The 22,219-nt window shown below is 33.3% G+C and overlaps 4 protein-coding genes across 4 annotated transcripts; 3 read left to right on the forward strand and 1 right to left on the reverse strand.

Moving 5' to 3' along the window:
• Positions 1–2,810: 2,810 nt before the first annotated feature.
• LOC105159478 (Thioredoxin superfamily protein) lies at positions 2,811–4,652 on the forward strand. Its single transcript, XM_011076555.3, has 3 exons — positions 2,811–3,268; positions 3,544–3,633; positions 4,404–4,652. The coding sequence occupies exons 1-3, from the start codon at positions 3,005–3,007 to the stop codon at positions 4,479–4,481; spliced, it is 432 nt and encodes a 143-aa protein (XP_011074857.1). The 5' UTR covers positions 2,811–3,004; the 3' UTR covers positions 4,482–4,652.
• A 35-nt stretch (positions 4,653–4,687) lies between these two features.
• On the reverse strand, positions 4,688–6,325 carry LOC105159480 (transmembrane emp24 domain-containing protein p24delta3). The gene is made up of 4 exons (XM_011076556.3): positions 5,946–6,325; positions 5,353–5,565; positions 5,150–5,226; positions 4,688–4,914 (listed from the first exon to the last, which is right to left on the reverse strand). The coding sequence occupies exons 1-4, from the start codon at positions 6,162–6,164 to the stop codon at positions 4,770–4,772; spliced, it is 654 nt and encodes a 217-aa protein (XP_011074858.1). The 5' UTR covers positions 6,165–6,325; the 3' UTR covers positions 4,688–4,769.
• Positions 6,326–8,634: 2,309 nt separating this feature from the next.
• Positions 8,635–11,784, forward strand: LOC105159481 (Peptidase M20/M25/M40 family protein). Its single transcript, XM_088879288.1, has 4 exons — positions 8,635–9,621; positions 9,704–9,841; positions 10,954–11,193; positions 11,284–11,784. The coding sequence occupies exons 1-4, from the start codon at positions 8,734–8,736 to the stop codon at positions 11,383–11,385; spliced, it is 1,368 nt and encodes a 455-aa protein (XP_088735414.1). The 5' UTR covers positions 8,635–8,733; the 3' UTR covers positions 11,386–11,784.
• A 5,284-nt stretch (positions 11,785–17,068) lies between these two features.
• On the forward strand, positions 17,069–18,229 carry LOC105159482 (ethylene-responsive transcription factor ERF012). The gene has a single exon (XM_011076558.3). The coding sequence runs from the start codon at positions 17,243–17,245 to the stop codon at positions 17,954–17,956; it is 714 nt and encodes a 237-aa protein (XP_011074860.1). The 5' UTR covers positions 17,069–17,242; the 3' UTR covers positions 17,957–18,229.
• Positions 18,230–22,219: the final 3,990 nt, after the last annotated feature.

A 22,219-nucleotide genomic window follows, 5' to 3' on the forward strand; every position in this document is an offset into this window, starting at 1 on the left:
AGTGTAAATAGATCATATATCATGAATATAAATATAATTATTTTTTTTAAAAAAAAAAAAAGAACAAAAATGGTAAAAAAAGATGTGGGAGAGAAGTTTGTCCTATAGTGCAGCTAGGGAATTAATATGTCCATTTCATGAGATGGTGTGGAGGTTTTAAATTAAATGAATGGAAAGATGGTGTATTTTTGCTCAACTTTTTAGTTGCGTGCGGGAAATCTTCTTAGCTGTATATATGTGTATATACTTTAAGGCCCTTTATTAAAGGAATTTTGGACAAGGACATAACTTTTTTAAATAATTCATATCTATCTCCAACCTATAATATTAATTACCTAACTAATCATACTTGAACAACTCTGCTCCCATGCAAATTATTTAATTCCTAGCTAGTTATCGACCTTTTACTTAAATTACGACAAGTAGCTACGTACTATTTCAATACTAGTAGATTTTTTTAACGAAATTATTCTTTATAATTTGATACTAGCTAGCATTCTTTTTTCTTAATTAATTGCAGTAAAATATATAGAAATAGTCAGAAAAAAACTTAATTAGTTCATGCATATTAATTAGTTGGGATTATATAAGTAAATTTCATATTAATATGATTAATGTAGGAGTACATATATAGTATATTATAGATGCATGCATGATGGAGATAATGAGTAGTGATGATGAGTGGAGTAGTGCAACCTAACTGCTGCCGTAATTGGTCCCAATGATTGTTAGTTCAAGAAAGTAAAATCGATCCTGCTTAATTAAATTTTCAGAGTATATATTTATAAGTATGATGAGTGGGCAAAATTGATTGAAAAACAAGTAGTAATTTGTCACTTCAATCAAGATTCAATTAATCAAGAATTCAATTAAAACTCGACACCCACAATATGTTTTGTTTCCAAGTAATTAATCATTAATTAATTAGAATGTGATTATTGATTAGTGAAATTTTAGTTGGATTAATTAATGTTTTTGGAGAAAAGAAGAGAAAGAAAAAGGGGGGGTATGATTAATTGTTTAATTAGTGAGGTTGGATTATATTGGAGCATGCATGAAACAAAGGTAGTGAAATAATTAATGGGGGGGTAGGGGTGTGCATTAGTACAGCACTTTGGGGACAAAATCAAATGAAAGTAAAGTTGGTGGTTTCGTCGTAAGATTCCAACGTTGAATTTGGTGGATTCCCACCCTCCACAAATTCCTAACAATTCGAAAGCGTTTGATATGACACTCACTCTTCAATTTTCAGATCCAATATTGTAATTTTAAATATTAATTAATGTGGTTGGAATTTAATTTGTTTACAACTGAATATATGCAAAAAATAGTATGCGTCTACCCGCAATTATCATTATTATTATTATTGTGAATGTCTTTTCATGTACACGTAGTTGAGTATGTATGCCACTCCCACTCCTTTCTGTCCACTGCTATTTCTTTTTAAAGTCATTTCGAGAATTCTAGCACCTGCTCTGCTTCAATAATGTTATTCACTTTCGACATTTTTTATATTTTATATATAATTTTAATTTACTATGCAATGTTAAACGGTCATCTTATTTAAAAATTTTAAATGTTGAGTTTTTCCGATGCTAAAATTTTCACAATAATAAGACATTGCAGGCCGTGTTAGAAAATTATACAAGTAAAACATATATAGTTGTGGAGAAAAATTAAATATATTTATTTCAATCTTACATCAACTATTATTTTTGTTATAAGTTTAATGAATCATGAAAGGGATATCACTGTCTGTTAATGTCAACGATTAAAATTATGGGATGAAAACCAATGATATTAATTTTGACTAAGTGCAGGAACTGGAATTATTATTACTATTATTATATATTGTCTCAATCTTAATGCATTCTGATTTGGATTTTCATTGAACGAAAACCCAACTTCATTTTGACCTCATCTCATCAGATATTCCTATCCCATTCCTTCATTCTCACTTATTTTAAATATATATTATTCACAAGTTATAGGAATCCACATATTAAACCAATTCCACATTATTTATTAATTACGCCAAATTAAGTCAACTTGGGATCCTCTAATTCTAACATCGGTTTTTCAAATTAATAGCACTGATACGTAGGTGTCGATCCATTCACTTCAATAGTGACGTATACTTATCTATATTAGTAATCATTATTTATTAATTAAAATATATAATTAATATGAATGATTAATTATTAATTAGGACGGATTTGAAATGAGAGGAATTAATAAAGTGTAGGGTGCCAAGGTTTTCGATATCCCACATTAATTTAAAGTGGTATATGATTGTATTCTCACTCAAACCTCATCTATCTATCTGTCTAAACAAGCAGTAGATATATTCATATAAAACTAGCTATACACCTACTCAAAATTGCTTTATTTCTTTCTAAGTAATTGAGAATTTCTATTTCGAGACATCACTCAGCTAATTAGATTATATATCTAAATATTGTTGCAAGCGTGTGATATTTAGGTTTCTGTTTCAACTTTGAAACAACTTCCAATCCTATGCTTCATTTGTTTTCGGTCTTAATTATTGGATGATTTAAACGTAATAGACGATTTAACAAATAAATAAATAGTTTTATGTATTAAAAATTAATTTAATACATCAATAATTTAAATTAAAAGACAAAATTATTATAGACGTGTGTGTATATATATATCCACAATTTTTTTATGATAAGGTCCAATCTTAGCAATGGAAGGATGAATGATTTGGCAATAACATTTTATTGTATGGTTTATGACATTTGATGTGCTAAAAAATCTTAAACATCTTGACTTAGAGACATGGACCGGGATTGATAAAAATGGGCAAGCCTAAAATCCGAGGAATAGAAAGCGTGAATATAGTTCCTTAGAGTTTCCTTCTGACGACTTTTCCGGTTTAAGCTAAAGACGCATATCTAGTTGTTAACCAATTCTGGGCACGCTAGTTTCCGTCAGCAAAAGGATTAGACTTTTGAGAAGCGACAGAGATATTGAAACAAGAATGGGTGTTGTTAGGATTGCGATTGCAAGTGCGGCCACCAGGCCCCAACTATTTCAGCATTGCCGATCAGCTGCTAACCCCACCGCCCCAAATACTAGATTCGCATTCTTTACAGCTTCAGCTTCCTTTTCCTCTTCCTCCACGCCCAGAAAACTGATACTCTACTCAAAGCCCGGATGCTGTTTGTGTGATGGCCTCAAAGAAAAACTCGATGCTGCGTTCTCTCTTTCTGGCATGAATTCCATTTCTGATGTCCAGTTACAGGTTCCAGTTTTAACTTGTCAGTGTGTTCGAGTTACGAATTCTCGTTCTTGGCTGTGTTCGTGCAGATATTTATGTGAATTTCTGTGTTGCGGACTAAAATGTGAACTTTGGGAGTGATTTTTTGTGGATTTGAATTGTCCAAGTGCGTGAATTGTGGTAACAGCTCGAGGTTTCTAAGCCAAATGGAAATATAGCTTTCGAATTGAAATTGTTTTTAGCTCAAATCTTGCTCGAATGTGATTGCTTTGAAACATGACTGATGTGGTTTCGGACAGATAAGGGATATTACGAGCAATCCTGAGTGGGAGAGGCTTTACCAGTACGAGATACCTGTGTTGGCCAGAGTCCTGGAAGACGGCACAGAGGTCGGTATTTGTATTCTTCCCAATCTTTGATTCTCGGATACCTGTTTAAAATTGTTTGTTCCATGAATCTTTTACTACTTGTTTGTTCTGAAAGGAATCATGGGTAATTTTAGACACCAAATTGCTGTTCATCCCTTAATGTACGTGGAAACAAATGGAACCTAGGTGGGTGCAAAAGTTAAGAAAGTTGGATTCAGGACAACATTGATCTATCTAGAAGTGAAATTAGTGTGGTGTGGCAGATGGAGAAGAAATTACGAAGATGAGTGAATTGAGAATATAAAAGTTTAGCCGCCTCAAAGCAGTACGAGGAACTCTATCTATATAGTGTCTTTATGATGAATACTTTTCACTTTCCAGAGACAGAAATGCTCCTTTCTCCCCATTTTCCCATGTAACTAGCCGTGAAATTGGTCTAGATTGGACCTGGGAAGGTGTTCTCTGAGCAGAAAAGTGTAACAGAGATGAGATTTATCCCATACAAGAAAAGCTGGAAAGACTGACTCAGAATGGATAAAAGATGGCTGAAGTAAACATGCAAAAGCCCACTCACTCTGACTCACAGTACATACAAAAAAGATGGTGAATGCAGAGAAAGATGCAAATAAATTGGATGACAGCTTCTTTTATAAGTAAAGACATTTCATGGAGAACTTTGAGGAAATGGTCCTGGCAAGCAACTCTAAATAGCGTGGATGTAGCAAAGACATTTCATATGTTCAAATATGCTTTACCAAACTTATAATCTCACCAAATATTACTTATTACAGGAGGCACTTCCAAGATTATCTCCCCGCCTTAGCGTGGAGCTTGTCCAAAAGAAGATAGCAGCTGCATTTGACCAATGAATAATGATACGAGGGGTTGTTCAAAACTTGCTTTGTGTAGGATGGAGAATTACTATATGGCAATTCATTTCTTGGCACCGGTTTGTCTACATATACTATAGCTAAATCTGAAGCATATGCCGAGATTTGCGGTGTTACTAAACAATCTCAAATTTCTTTCTGGGACAACCATTGGAGTGTGGGCTTCTGGTTTCAAGATCGACAAATATGCAACAGTAATATCTGTTTTCTACAAAATCTGTGATGCATGTTTCTTTTTGGAGGAAAAGAATGACTCCAACAGACGCTCTAGATAAGTTTTTTCTTCTGAAAGTATTGTTTCAAATACCACAATTGGAGAACTGAAACCACGATACAGACACCAAGAGACGTAATACTGTACCACGCCACTCTAGCATTCGTCGTCTCACTCACTCCCCTCATCTTCAATTCCCTGCACGGAACAGAAACACACATTCATTTTAGCACTTAGCTTTAGAGTTTAATCTAGTAGATCCACTAAATTGAGCAGTTTCTCACTTTCTCAAACATGAGATAACGTGAGATGTATACTTATCCCTATGTATTCTAATTCTCGTACTGAGTTTATTATAAGAAAATACTATGACCAAGATCATGATCGATGCATGTTCGAGAGCATTTATCATGTAAGTGCACGGGAAATTTACCTAGCCATCAGGTCATTCAGATTCTCATGGATTGCTTGCACGGCACCTTCAAGCTTTCTCAACTCAAGTTCCAGACCCTACAGACAGGCAAGTTCAGTTTATAAACCAACAAAATAGAAGAATAAAAGACATATGCTTATACTAACACAGAGGCAGATGGTGACCACCACCAATTTCATAATTGTTAGCATCAACTTAATTACCTCAATCTTTTCCTTTCTTGCAATTGAGTCCCAATCTTTTGCAGCAATTCCAATTTTCCATTCTACGCCAACAGTCACATTCTTGCCGCCCTGATAATTAGCATCCGCCCAGAAGCATGCCAAGTAGTTCCCATCCTCTGTCGTTGTAAAGCTAAACTGACCGTATCTTACTTTCTCTGTGTGATACAGTTCTTTGCCATACGGAGATGTCACCTAAGAAAGACAATGCAGCAATGATCAAACCATCTCATCACTGAAAGAACAACATCAATTCTTCGTTCAAGAACTAAAAACAGAAGTGATTTTACTCATGAGAACGTCTCTACTGCCTGATAAGAATTCTGCAAGGGTTATGGGCTGCAATAATTCTTCCATTTGATTCTTGGAGATAAATATTCATCGATCGCGCAACAATTCAGTTAAAGGAAATGGTGCACAACATTATCCCTTGCCATTTTCTTTTTTTTCCTCTTTTTTTTGTTTGTAATCTATATAATCTTTTTTTTTTTTTTTTTTTTACAAAAAATCATCGGAAAAAAAAACATACGAACAGTTGTGGAACAAGAAGTACTGGGAGCAAGAGAGGTTGCAACCTTAACGGAGATGGTGGGGGCGACGGTGCTATTCAAATCTTCTTGCTCGGCGAATAAGGAATAGTAATCGGCCAGAACGACAACGTTGTTACGTAATTCCTCAGACACGCACTTCGACCCAGAACTCGGCATGTCGAACCATATCCCACGCGCCGCTGGCACCACCACCGTGGCCAACAACAACAAAGCCCAGAAATGACGCGCCTCCACCAATTTCATACTTAATATAACTTGTTTGTATGAAAAAGAGGTTTTGAAGAGGTTAGGACTGAGAATTGAATCTTGGTTAAGGTGAATGTGTGTTCGGAGAACTGTATTCCATGTAATTAAGGTGTTTCGTGAGGGTGGTGGAAATGGCGTTTGACTAAAGGGAGGCGCGTGTTGTGTGCGAGTGGGATGGGGAGAAAAAATGTTGGCGCCACGCAAAATGGTTTGTTTTGCACCAATCAGATTTGGACATGGACACGTGTTCCAGCTCTTCCAAGCCGGGGTATTCCACGCGCTTGGCTAGTAGTCCTTCACCCAATTTATTTATTTTTAAGAAGAAATTTATTGAAAAAATTATTTAAAACATGGGAGAAAAATTGGGATAATCATTTTTAGGAATATGAGTAACTTACTTGTTAAATTTGGTAGTAGAATCAGATATTTGAATGATGAGATATTTTTCTTTTGTCACTTTTAATGAGCAATTCAAATTTTTATTTAGATACCATAGTTTATGAATTTGATGTGTGTTAGGATTCAAAAGGTCCAATTTTGAAGATGGGAATGTTTGAATATATTTTGATACATAACTTTTGTCATAAGTGTCATTATAATTCAATTGGTATTAAAATTTCAGCATTAGTATCACTTAGATATTCAATTCTTTTTATTATCTATTTAGTAATTACAATTTTACCGTTAGATGTAAACATAAAAAATAATGAGTATATCCATTAAAAACTTGTATAAATTTCTACCACTACATTTTATCTTCATTTTAACCATTGGACTTTCATCTTATATTTGATTATCAAAATTATTATATTTTTAATATTTTGATTTACTTTTTTTACTATCTCTATTCTCAATCTTTTGAAAAAAAAATATTATTAAATAACTTATATTAATAGCCAAGTTCACTCGATGTATATATTTAAAGTACAAGTACTGTTCTAATATAATAAATTAGGATATAAGACTTAAATATTTGTTATAAAAAATGCTGTTGCGTTTAATCGATATATTAAAATGTAATTGCTAAAAACTAAATTTAAATTTTAGATTACAATCTTATAACAAATTAAAATGCATTTTAAATTTTACTTGTAAGATAATTAATTACTTAATAAAATTATCTTATATATACTTAATACTTAATATTTTTCACAAAAGTCCAAAATCAGGAGGTGGACTCCTACTGAGCAGCCCAATTGGAGGATCCGCTGGTCCATGAGCAAGGAGGTAAAAGTCCATAATGTTATTTTCTTATCTTTATTAATATGGTAGACCCAATAAACAAGTCCATTTTAGCAAAGACGTAAGCATACAAGAAGGCGAACATGTTGTACATATTGAGACACTCAAACACATCGCACTAAAACTTTTTTAGCAAACTCGTAGTAATTTGGTTGCAATCAGACTGTTAATTGGTAGGCAATGGGTTCTCAAAATTTTAAGTAAATTAGGCAATATTTGGTCAAATATCATATCTTAGTCAATATGTTACCAAATCACGAACGAACCTTCGGTTGGATAAACAACACAAGTAACTTTCAAATAGCTTATGACTTGCCATAACTACCTTTAGAATCTTGTTCTACAAACACTTATAAATAAATCTCTAGTACATTCATTGGTAACATCTACTCTCAAGCTTCTATTCTCTCTCAATTTTGAAGTTATCTCAAACTCTTTTTTTATACTTCACACGAATTATATTAATTTTGCACTATTTTCAAACATTATTCTTACTCTGATTTATGTTTTTCTTTCATTTATTCACTTAATCATCAGAATGCTAACCTCTATTTTACAGGTTCATCACTTGATAATCTTAAAATTTTTGTGAAAGTCCTTCGAACCTCATGATGCTGCTGGACCCCGATATGCATTAATATTAATAAATAAAATAATATTATCAAGCATAATACTCACATGAAAAAACGAAAACCAAAAGCTTCAGTTAAAAACAAAATATATTAAAAAATTTCTTTGATATATTTATGATTTATTATATAAGAGTGAAATAGTCATTATATAAAAATAATAATACAACAAATAAATAAAAATCATTAATTGAGCTAGTACCAAAATGAAAGTAATGATCAAATTTGGGTACAGGTTGAATGATGTATAATTATATACCAAAATAATATTAATTAAAATTCGAATATCGTTATAAATTTTGCTTGGATGATTATCAATTTTGTATAAGTCAAGGTGGGAAATTCTGGTGTAAATTAATTGGCTTAAGTATTAAATATGAATGTCTCATATATTAACTATCATAAAAAAATATTTATATCCCATTTCTTAAAATTCTTTAAAGAAATTTATCAAATTGCAGAATTAACCTTAAGAGATTTTAAATACAAAATCCATTTGATTATTCGAGAAAGAGCTTTCTGACTTAGCTTTTTTTTTAAAAAAAAAAAAAAAAAATTGGAAGTGGAAAAATTGAGGTTGATATTAGACCTGAAAGTACGACAGTTTCATAGGTGGTTTTCGTAATAAGTCTCCGAGTCAACATCTCTGCTCTTACTCTGCAGATCCTACTCAAGTAGCTACACAGCTGACGGCCATGTCCAAACCCCGCCGCCACATGCCGTCCATCTCCGCCGTCATCCTCATCCTTTCCCTTTCCTTATCATCAACTCTCTCCGTCATCCACAATCAAGAACCACAAGTTAACGAAGAATCCGACCCCATATCACGATTCCGAAACTACCTAAGAATCAACACAGCTCACCCCGCGCCAGACTACGCCGCCGCCGTCAATTACCTCACCGCCTTCGCTGCCACCATTCCCAGCCTCCAAATCCGAACGCTTTATTTCACCACCCCAGATAAACCACTCCTCCTTATCACATGGCCCGGTTCAAACCCTTCCCTCCCTGCGGTTCTCTTCAATTCCCACCTCGACTCGGTCCCTGCCGAGCCCTCCAAGTGGCTGCACTACCCCTTCGCAGCCCACTTATCCGATGATGGCAAAATCTACGCCCGCGGTGCTCAGGACGATAAGTGCATCGGTGTGCAGTATTTGGAAGCCATTAAGGAGTTAAAAAGCAAGCTTGATTACACTCCGTTGAGAACCGTGCACATTTCTTATGTGCCTGACGAAGAAGTGGGAGGATTTGATGGGATGGCGAAGTTTGTTGAGAGTAAAGAGTTTAAAGAATTAAATGTTGGATTTGTGTTGGATGAAGGGCAGGCGTCTGTTAATGATGAGTTTAGAGTCTTTTATGCAGACCGGTCGCCTTGGAATTTGGTGATTAAGGCGACGGGAGTGCCGGGGCACGGGTCGAGAATGTATGATAATAGTGCTATGGAGAATTTGATGAAGAGTGTTGAGGTTATTATGAAGTTTAGGGAGAATAACTTTGATTTGGTTAAGGCTGGTTGGGCTGCCAATTCGGAGGTTATCTCGGTTAATCCTGTATTCTTGAAAGCTGGAATTCCATCGCCTTCTGTGAGTTTTCTGTTCTTGCAATTATTTGCTGTATTTGATTTGTGTTTTTCGAATTTGCAAAGGATAAACGATCCATTGACAGGGATTCTTCATGAATATGCAACCATCCGAGGTGGAGGCTGGATTTGATGTTCGGCTGCCACCAACAGTAGACCCCGATCTCATGAGGAGGAGAATTGCGGGGGAATGGGCGCCAGCGTGGAGGAACTTGACTTATGAGGTGAATCTATGTTGAAAGCAATGTTGAAATGTAGTCATTTTGTTTGTTTAATTTTATTTGTTTTATGACTGTAAGTACAATTTCTGATTCAAAGGTAATGGCACAACGAGAGTCGGACTAATGACTCGCATGGTTACATTGGAGGATGAAATTGCATTTGAATGAAATGTGTTTTTCTGCAATATGCTAAGTTTGTTTAAGCTGGTATTGTAGCACGAAAGTTCTGTTACATTGATGTTTATGAAATTTATCACTGAACTATCACAATTTGTTTACTTAGTTCCACTTAAAAGATTTAGGAAGATTGATTACCATTGCCATATAAGAATCTAGAAAACAGTTGGTTAAGTGAAAGACTGCACAGTTGGGATGAAATACTTCTTCATGTTTAAATTTTTATTTCGCATGAGTTTGTCAAGTTACGGATGGAAATTACTCTGGAAAATGATAGGCCTGCACCAGATATTTTAGGAAGCCTGGTGATAGTTGAGGGGTTTGGAAACTAAAATATCCAGCGGCCCAGTCAACTGGAAACCTAAGATGATTTGTTTTCATGAGTACTGCATAACGATGAATTTTGTTTGGAATTTCAAGCTTCATGTTCATGATCTGACACATGAAGAATAAATCTCAATTTGATCAATATCTGCATGAGTAAAACTCTGTACTGTATCTATGAACTGCATGCAGATATGTTGTTTCTTTCGGAAAATGTGAGGCTTCAGTTTACAATGTAGACTCAGGAAAATTTGAGGCTTCAGTTTACAAGGTAGACTCAGGAAAATGTACTAGAAGCTCACTTCAAATGAGCTCACTAAACCTCTAATATGGGCCGAAAAGTTCTTCCTGGCCTTTTCATGCTGTAAAAAGAAAAGAAATGCAAAACAGAATATAGGCATTTTTTAATACGATGATGGTACAACTTTGTCGAACTTTCAAGGTCAGGATCTGATATTCCCAGGGAGAATTTTTTTGAACTTTTCTCCTTGCCGTCCATTACCAACTTTTCGGTTTTTGGTTTTTTTATGCATATGACTCATTTAACTTTTTCTGTTTCCTTTTGGCCGTCAAAATGGCACTAATGGAGCCTGAGCACTATTTTGTAATGGCAGATAACAGAGAAAGGTCCTCTCAGAGACTACATGGGACGCCCTTTGGTGACAGCAACTAATGATTCTAACCCATGGTGGACCATATTCAAACAGGCAATTGAAGCAGCTGGCGGGAAACTTGCTAAGCCTGAAATCTTATCTTCGACTACCGATGCTCGATTCATGAGACAGATGGGAATTCCAACTCTTGGTTTTTCTCCAATGAAGAACACTCCCATATTGCTTCATGACCATAATGAGGTGACTCAGTGTTCCCTATCTATCATCATAGTAGTGTTTTACTTGTTCTCTTCAATGCTGATTAAGGTAAGAATTTTTCTGTCTTGGCAGTTTCTGAAGGATAGTGTTTATCTTAATGGGATTAAGGTTTATGAGCACGTAATTAGATTGTTGAGTTCCTTCGATGGAGCTACAGTCAGTGAAACAAAATGATTAGACTCCAGAACTCAGCGGAGCATGGGAGCATTGGTACAACACTCGTCTCTCCTGAAACAGGATTAGGCTTTGACATATGTCTTTTCCATCCCACTATGATTTTGTCTGAAGTCATCAGTTCATTAGTGATCTTAGTTGCTACCGGAGATGCAATACATTAGCTTTGATCCTGCGAACTGTTGCTGGTGCTTTAGATTCTCTCGCTCTATGAAAATTGTACACTATGCTTTGAAGCATGGACCTGTAACTATAGAATAAAATGTTGCTTCCAGTGTTTTCCAGAGGAAGCCAATGCCGTGGTTGTTGTAACATCACTACTGATTGTTGTAAATTGCTTGCTATGTAAGAAGAGCTAAGTTCAACTTGCTTTATGGGTTCATCCAACTTTCTTGATTACTCATGGTGTTTGGAAGCTAACGTATATGAGATGGACGCAGCAAAGTTTCAACGGCAGAAAAAGGTAATGTCAATGGTGGAATTCGAAATAAACCATTGGGTTGGTGAAGTGTGATTATTTCCATGAGCTGTTCTTGGATAAACATCGTATTTCGATTCAAGTCTTGATTCATGCTATGTTTCCTGATGGAACCTGATGCACTTCTGGAGAGTAGCTATGTACCCTGAACTTTGTTTATCTAAACCACGGACTTCCATGTTATTTTCATTCTTCTTTCTAGATGACATTTGATTGATTCCTATATCAGAAAGACATTCGTTAAAGACTCTGGACCATCTCTTTAAAATCCAAAGAATGAAAGAACATACGTATTATGTTCCGCACTCGTCCCGAGTAAAACTTTCTCACTTATGGTGTGTCTGTATACCGAGGCTGTTTCTTGAAACTGGGGGACTCTCCGTTGTTTTTCATATATAAATATTAAAATTGCGATTGCTTGTAGTTTTATTTCATTGATCTCATGTCATCTTGAGAAAAATTAACTTTGGTTGAGATGTATATACATATATATATATGTATATTAAATATATAATTGAATGCGAGCGATGTGTAAAAAAGTGTCAGATAAGGAAGAAAATATAATAATTATAATTGATGTTGTATGTTTTTCTCTTACAGCAATGAAGTATGTCTTGAAATATTTGTTTTAGATGAGGTGGAAGGATTTGTGAAGCAATGGCAGTTAATTTTTTTTTTTTTGACTTGTGTTGTGAACTGTGTATGGTATGATAATGTTGGGGGTAAGCCAAAGAATTAGTGGCATTCATTATTTATGGGTTGGGGGAAATATTAACTCTTGTCGGGTCGGATCTAAATTAATTTTATGACAAGTGCAATATACTTAACGTGTGATGGATGTACAATTTAGTAAATGTAATCAATTAACAAGTGTAATTAATTTGATTCACCTGAATATGATTTAGGTAAAAAACAATTTGAATTGAGTTGTCATTAAATTGAATCTCTCAGCTCTTTAAATTCAGCAGTAGTTTATAAAGTAGATTGAGACATTAGAGCGCAGGTGCTTGACGCTGCAGCTGTCTTTCTGGTAAACACGAATGATATCCTTCTCTTTTTATATTTGTCCACACTTTCCCCATTCAAGTTTTTACAATTACCCCATGTAAGTACAGTACAGTACCGTTCCATTGGCGTTTCAAGATTATGTGTGTGTTTGTGTTTGTGTGGACGTATGAAGAGAAAAATGGGATTTTCTTACCAAAAGAAGGAGACGACGACACATGTGGATATGGTCAGATTTTCCTGTTTCAGTCTGCATGTAAAAGTGAAGTAATTTTGAGATTGAGTCCCAATTCAACAAGATTTTGCTGTCTCCAACAGAGCAACCCAAGCACAGTAGTGACACCCCCCACCCCCAAACATACATATAAAAATGGAAAAATGGGAAATTATACAAGGTAGGATGGTTCTGAGTGATTTCAGAGCACATGGATATTGCCCCTTCAACCATCAACATTCATTGCACTTCTTTCTGCCCATACTATACATTTCTTCCTCCCCCCACACCCCCTATATATATATATATATATATCCTTATTCAAAACAAACAAACAGTTTGTTGAAACATTTATGATGTGAACCTTACACCAATTATATATTCAGCTTTTGACCCTTAACAAAATTGGTCCTAACATTAGCTGGCTTGGCTTTTGCCTCTCCCTCATTAATTGCTGTCCCTGACCCTCATCTTCCATTATTATTACAATCACCATAAAGTACGTACGTACGTACGGACAGTCCTTTTTTTCCCACGGACACGAGTGACTTCATTCATATATATATATATATACATACAATTATTCATACCCTCCCCATCTTCCTCATTTCTTCCAAACATAATACAAAAACACATTGATTGTCCTTTACCTTAAATGAGAGGGAAAAAATAAAAAAGTAGGTGGTGTTGTGGGCGTATAATATATATATTACTCTAACCTCTCACTACTTTCTCATAATTTTACTACATTATTCAACATTCACGATTCTTAACGTTGGTTGTAATTAAGGAATTTTCTTAAATATGTGCTTGTTTGTCCACAAATGCTACTGTACCTTTTTTTTTTTTTTTGTTTTTATCTATGGTTATGATATTACTATTTTATTTGTGCTACAATTAACACAAATCAAAGTTGATAATTGGTACGATCCTGTTTATATATACATTCTCAATACTATATATATATAAAATTAACAAACCCTAATAATGGAATTTAATGGAGTATGCAGAAGTTGCTGCATATCTATTTTGTGAATTAATAAATATATTCAAAAGTGAAACTTCGTTACAACTTCCACGAAGCAACCAAACGGGCCCTTAATTAATCAGGGAAAGAAACAAATTAAAGCAAATAATAAATGAAATTGCGTAGAGAGGCATGTGAGGAGTCCTTAAACAAGAATCATGATGCTGTCTGTCTTTCTCTTCTGTTCTGTCACCCACACCATACCCAACACCAACTTCACTACAATTAATTGATTTAACAGAAATTAATTAATAAATGGAATTGATTCTCCTTCCCTTAATTAGAGTCCATCTGTTCCCATTTGTGTATACGAGGAAGCAGGGGGAGTACGGATTGTCCCTTCTTATACATCTTCTTACTCCTCTACCAGTTTAACTAATATATTGCTTGTCCTTTAGGTTATGTCTGGATTTTTTGGTTGGAAATAAAACATGGGGTTCAGTCCAATTTACCCCACGGACGTAAATTACTCTAATTTAAAACAATATATAAGGACTTAATAGTATCATAATCATTAATTTTGTACGCAATCGTAATTATTTTTATAGTCTAATTTGCTTTTTTTTCATATGGAATATTTTGCTCATTTACAATACTATATGGAGTTGCATGAGTTCTTAAAAACAATATTATGACACTAATTAATATTGCTATGTGAAAATTAACTTCACTTGTGAGTTTTGATGAAATATAATCAAATTTAGAATTTGTTAAAAAGGAAAAATAATTAATTAATTCAGGGCTTTTTTTTTTTCAACGTATCATTTATTCATTAATTTTAAATTGATTGGTCCAAATTCCAAAATATGAAATATTCGTGTTTCTATATATATATATATGATCAAATGATTCTTTAAATTTTGTATCCATCAGCTTCAATCCTTTTCTGTATATATATATATATATATATATGAAAAGGAGAGGCGTTCAATTTTTGTGGCAACTTGTTTGAAATTGAGTTAACGCGGCATTAACACGTCATTATGTATATATATATATCCCTCCTGTACCTCATTAAAGCTGATTTAAATTAGAAAGAAGAAATAATATTCCTTAACTACTCATGATTTCCCTAATTCTTACTATATTTATTTGTATTTTAGTGGGTGATTACAACATACAGTAAAATCTCTATAAATTAATAACCTTGGGGCCATGAAATTTTATTAATTTAGAGAGATATTAATTTATCGATAAATTAATATTTTATTAATTAAAAGAGAGATTTTTTAAATTCAGCAAATTTAGTACATATGTATTGAAAATAAATGAATTCATATATGTTTCATTGATTATATTCATGCATCAATTAATTTTTTATAACTAATTAAATATATTCATGTATAATATCAATTCATTATTTACAATTAACTATTATATTCATAGACACATGTATCAATTCATTGAAATAACTTAAATATACATGTTTACATTAATTCGTTGCACTTAAATAACTATTATACCCAATTAAATATATTCATCATGCATACTACATAAATCTCAATATGATAATAAAATAAATCATAACACCCAACCATGTCTTCTCATCTAAAAGACATCGCAAAATCATCCATGAATGATCAAATGCGTAAAGCATTACAGACTTCACATTTTAGTAAATTACCACAATATTTATAATTGTAATATTTATGAATTATTAATTTAGAGTTTTAAAGGGACCTAATATTTATAAAGGAATCTGCCAAAAAATTATTATTTTATTATCTTATCGAATTTGATGATTTTTTACAAAGGCCCAAGTCGGGACCGGAAGATTTTATTATTTTAGTGAGTTTATTAATTTATAGAGGTTTTACTGTATATTTAGAGATTATTAGAGTTGATATAAAAAGGTGATTATGGGGTGGCTAATAATTAAAAATGATTAATCCCACAAGAACAGAACAATTAACCTTAATGAATGAAATTTTGAGGAAGCGGGGAACATGCCAAATTAAACGCCATTTAATTTGTCCCTCAGAACAGAAAGAGAACATAAACTGCGTCTCGTCTCATCTCAATTCTCATGCATATGTCACTGTGTGTTGTGTGTATTAATTTGTGTATAATTACTGAATCCTGTTGATGATAAAAAAATATGAGACAGAGATAAAGATAGATAAGGCCCTCCCCCTCCCTCAAAACGCGTTTTTAGAGTTTCATGCATGACAGACAAGCACCAGCTGTTCTCTCTCTCTCTCTCCCTCTTTTTATTTTTTTCTGCAAACATTAATGATATTAGTTTCCTCCTGTATTTTGAGTTTTTTATTTTTCATTTTTGTATATTGCGACAAGCAAACACTCATATATATATATATAAGCATCCTGCGCAAAATCCTGGAAGCTGCGTGCGCGCTTATGATGTTAGAATCCTATGTTTCTTTCTTTACCATATCATTATAAATTAAGATACAATATAGAACTACAAACATTCATTAAGATATATATATATATATATTTAATTATATTAATTAGAGTGGTGCATGATTATTATATATATTTTTAATTGGTTTTTTAACTCTATTTAATGATAACCTAACCCATGTGGAGAATGAATGACTCTACATATTGCTGGATGATGAGCTAATTAAAGGTAAAATTTGAGATTTTTATCCTGATAGAATTGATCAACTCAAGCAACTTGTGGTTTAAGTCAAGAGATTAATGGACATATATATATTTGTTTAATTATCTCCAATCAAGAAGCTGTGATGAAGTTGAAATTTTGTACTGCCATGATGAGCTTCACAACAGAATAAGAGCAGTAAATATAAATCATGCATCTTTAATCAAAGATGGTTTAATTCCTTTTTTATTTTTTTACCCTGTAGCGGGATATATAGAGAAGCCATTGTCATCATTTGAAATATATATATGTATTTAAATGAAGAAAAAGTAGTGGAAAATATCTGTCAGCCATACATATTGACATAACCATTCCTTGACTAAAAGAGACAATCACATCTTCACTGGATGCTGCTCACCCCCACCATCTATAAATATCATCAAATGCTTATTTTCCTCCTCAAACAACAACAGCTGATCCATCAGAGAGAGAGGCAACACCAAAAGGGAAAATTCAATAACATTAATTTGGTCTCCAACTTATCATCATCAGCTGAGGTTTTCAAGAATGGTGAAGGCAGAAAACAAGAGGATCCCTTCATCAACAAAGACTAATTCTTCTCAATGCAAGAACAAGTACAAGGGTGTAAGAATGAGGAGCTGGGGATCATGGGTTTCTGAGATTAGAGCACCAAACCAGAAGACAAGAATTTGGTTAGGCTCTTACTCCACCCCTGAAGCTGCTGCTAGAGCTTATGATGCTGCACTTGTATGCCTCAAAGGCTCATCAGCCAATCTCAATTTCCCTATCCCAGCTGCTAAAACCCCCCAACAACAATATCTTAACCCTGACAGTTGTATCTTATCCCCAAAATCCATCCAAAGGGTTGCAGCTGCAGCAGCTGCCAATGCCTCTTTTCTTGAAAACAACTTGAGCCCACAATCACCCTCCACCCTACTCTCTCCTTCTTCCTCTTTATCTACTTCATCATCATCATCATCCCTTGAATACTCAAATTCATCTCCATCACTTTCTTCATCATCTTCTCCTCCTAACCCTACTAGTATGAGTTTCCGGATTGACGATGATCTCATCTCCTTAGCAGCAACGCCCGGGGATGAATATGACTCGCCCCAGTTTGATCAGGTTATGGCCTCATGGTACAACTTTGAATCCCCAAAGTACACTGAGATGATCAATGGGATGTTCTTTGATCCAGTGATGATGGAGGAGTACTCTTACGAAGATCATAGCGATATCAGATTATGGAGCTTCTGCTGATCATCAATTTCAACAATTCAAACTATTTATTTGTTTGTTTATTCATTGGATGATCTTCAGTTTATTTCTTGAAGACATTGCTGACAGTGACACCAATATATTTTATTTATTTATTTATTTATTTTTATAATTATTGTGAAATTCAAAGTATTTCACAAGAGAGAAATGTACGTATTTTCTTCACTCGAATGTACGTATTCCTTTGATATGATGTTATTCATTAATAAATATCTGTATACGTATGATAAGGAAGGACAAATACTTAGTGCTTAATTTATTCATCTGGAATTCTCAAGTGTGTTATCACTGCTACAGAAAAAGTAACTCTTGAGAGGATTGTTTTGGATGATCAAGGTTGAATTTTTCATTCAAAAATATATTGATACTGAAATGCAAAAAATTGTAATATTTCTACGTTATATAATAATTAATTATTTCGACAATTATGTAAACTTAAAGCCCGTGTGAAAGGATCAACTTGTCTAATTAAACGTTGTCTTCAATAGGACCTAATTATCGCTTCATTGTTATAATTAGTCATACAATATTATTTTAATTGATCAGTTAATTGTGTACTAACCTTGTACTTAATTATTTCAGCTGTAGTGCATCAAATTTGAAGAGACATTAATTAGGGTTATTTAAAGATTGGAAATTAAAAACCTTAAATTAAGATCTGTCTGAACATGACCGAATATTGTTAATGAGCTAGTATGTCGAAGCCAATGTCGCACATGGCGTTGTCCTCTTCTGGACAATTTTGGAATCGCAGTGTACCATTTCTCATTGTTTTTCTTACATTGTATTCAGCCTTTTCAAGACCAATGTTGTGGGTCATCCTCCAAGTTCATGATTTGATGAAATTTTGTTCTTATTTGAGCCAAACCAATAAAAAATAATTTTAGCATCATTTATTGTTGGGCCGTAACACTTACATATTGCCGTCAAATTATAAGAGTTATATCACGTCAGTATAATACAAATTCATCATGTCAGAATTATAAAAATTATATCACGTAATCGTAATAAGAAATTAATTATGGACCTGGTACTATATATGTTTAGTATTATTTGAAGATGAAAGCAGCCAAATTGATTAGGGCAGCATGGCATGTGGCCTTAAAGCATTGATGCATGAAAAAGAGTTTGATTTATTTCATGGGTGTCGCCTGTCTCATGAACTAGGCTTGTGGATATCACGTTCACGTGAATATCTTTGTCTTTTGGGGAATCCTATGCTCTCAAGTCTCATCTCATGACTACCTACCATTTGATGATGACATCATCAAATCAAACTATATGTATCCTTCATTTGATTCTGGGCTTTTCACTTGGTACACATATATCAGTTGAACTCGGACGCCCCATTTACATGTGATTCTGTCCAAGTAGTTATAGTTTCCATCGTTTCTTCCAAGTCGTTAATGGGCCAACTCATTTGATAGGTGGTTTTATTAAAGGGCCGAAATTATCCAGGTGTAGGCCCAGATTTAGATCCAAACCTGTATTTTTAAATTAGGCCCAGATTTATCATCCTCAATTCTGCTCATGAACGACTGAGCTAAACTTTTATATACAAACCATAATTCGAAAATATGCAAAGGAAACATTAAAAGGAAGATAGATTGTTATTGGAGGGGATGGGTTTATATTCATATTTGGGAAAAGCCCCTATGTTTAGAATGGATCAAATAATAGTCTCATTTATTACTACAATATATGATATAATCATTACTACAACATAGAGAATTTAAGGTTCCACTTGACCACTTCATTAGGGTTTATTAGCTGGAATTTCGTTTTAATGTTTTCTTCAAACAGAGCATTTAAAGAAAGAAACAAAAACTGAAATTGTGATAGGGGATGAGTTGTATATATATATTTTATAAAAAAAAAAAGAAGAAAAATGTGAGTGAAGCAACTTGAGACACACACACACACACACAATTATATCATAAACAAGAAGATATGATGAAGAAGATGTCCACGTCATGGATAAGCTACGGACTGTCAATCCACTCCATTAATAATGTCCCCTCAAACCCCATATAAAATTATGAAACACCCATGAATTGCATGGACAGATGATAATGTTTATCCGCCACCCACATTCTATTCTATAATTAAAAAATTATATGTTGGAATTCTATTGATAATCTCACGTCATAAATTAGTAATACAGCAAGTTCCAATTTTGAAGTGTCCAATAATTCTGAAATGTATATATATACATATACAATAGAATGAAGATATATATATAGGTACGTAGGAATAATTTTCATTAAATTAAGCAGCATGCATTAATTAATGTGTTGATTGAATTATAAGTTGCTTGAATTAGGGAAAAGGAGAGGGAAATTAATAGGAATTAAAAATGAGGAGATGAGAGATTGGAGAAATGCATCAAAGTAGTCCCATTCATGTTATAAATAATATTGTCATTGGGGGATGTGAGGTGAGCTCCAGAGTTTGGACCCCAAAAGGGTAACCAAAATTAGGAATGCTATCCTATTTTAATCCTTAATTTTCAAAAATCAAGAAAGAAAGGACCATCAACCATGCTACATATATATATATATATATGCTACACTTATGCCCTATCATATATATATATAGTCAAGTTGAATTTAAATGGATTTATAATTTTAAACAAAATTAATTACATTATGAATATATTATATTTGCTCCATATTTAATTTAATTAGTTCAAACTTAATTTCGAGTAAGAAATTTTTAAATATACACACACATCTCCCACAGTTACAATTATTTTTTTAGGTTTTCCAATTGAGATAATGTTTCTTGTTGTACTGTAGGAATAGGGTCCCAATATTTAATAATAAAATATAGTTGTGTTTGAGATAAGGGATTGGGTCATGGCTGATGCTGATGTCTTCCCTATTCATATTTAATAATTAATAGATTTCGACTCCTACAATTCTGATTTTCTTGTAATAAATTATCATGACTACATGTGACAGACACGTACGTACGTACGATCAGCCTCTCATGTTTTTTTTCTTTTTAAATTAGCTACATCTTGGATTTGTATAATTAATTGGTAAAATTTGAATTTAAATATCATAATTGATTTAATTTTAAAATGGAGTCTCTTATATATGTAGAGTTGGAAGAGATTTGGATGGGGTGGGGGGTTTGAGTAAAGCAAATGTAAGAAAAAGAACAAGAACAGCTAAACAGGTTTTGAATTTCAAAAATTGGAAAGAGGCAAAAGTAGAGTAGTAATTGCCTTTTCCATACTAAAAAATGACATTGAACAGAGATTGCGGATCGAGAATGCATGTACAAGAAAAGTTGGAGAAGAAGCCCTCCACCACACATGCATCTGCTTCAGTGTTTATAAAAATAAAACATAAAGATACCAACACAATCAGATGAAGAGGTACGTCAGCCTTCACAGATTTAATGAAATATGGGATCCCATGTCGGAAAAAATACTCATTCATTATCCCTAGATGAAAATAACTTGGAAATAAGTTTTTTAAATTCTCAAATTATTTTCAACACTTTATTTTGATTTAATATGCTAGTTTAGTTTGATATTTATTTGAGATTTGTGATCTCATTATTATAATAATATAATTATGAGATTTAATAAGTATTTGGCTATTAAAATTTTATATTTATGTCCATTTAATATTGATTTTATTAAGATGATTATTAGGTTTTAGTAGATCACTTAATTTGTTGCAACAGTCAAATTCTTTAAACTATTTAAAAGCCATCCATCTTTCTTTTTCGTTTTTGGTACATCAATAAGTAGAAGTTTTCAAATGAAGTTCTTGAAATACTCTATCTCTCACAAGTGTTTTGGCAATGTGACTAACGATTAATTTTTAATTTTCTCGTGATCGTGCATATAGGATAAAATACTGTTAAGAACTAATGGGTTTTATCTTAGAGTATTGATTATCCACTAAAATTTGCATGCAGGGTTTTAGAACAGTAATAAGTGTCTTGACTCTAACATTTCTAAGTTTGAGTTGCATATGCTGTATTTTAACATTCTATACATTATGATGATTTGTTGTACTTGTATATTTTATATTTCTAGCAACATATATTTGCAATAATATAAACACAAACCAAACAATATCCCAAGGCATCAAGTGTGAAAAAACAAGATGATGAGAATTACACAAAGTAAGTTGTGAGAGTCGTATATGTTGATATAGTATGATTCGTATTCTCATGCAATTTTTCCTTTTTCTCCCTAATCAGATATTGCTTAGAAGTGATTTG

The sequence above is a fragment of the Sesamum indicum genome, linkage group LG3 (assembly GCF_026168435.1).
Source record: "Sesamum indicum cultivar Baizhima isolate 11 linkage group LG3, ASM2616843v1, whole genome shotgun sequence".
Taxonomy (NCBI): domain Eukaryota; kingdom Viridiplantae; phylum Streptophyta; class Magnoliopsida; order Lamiales; family Pedaliaceae; genus Sesamum; species Sesamum indicum.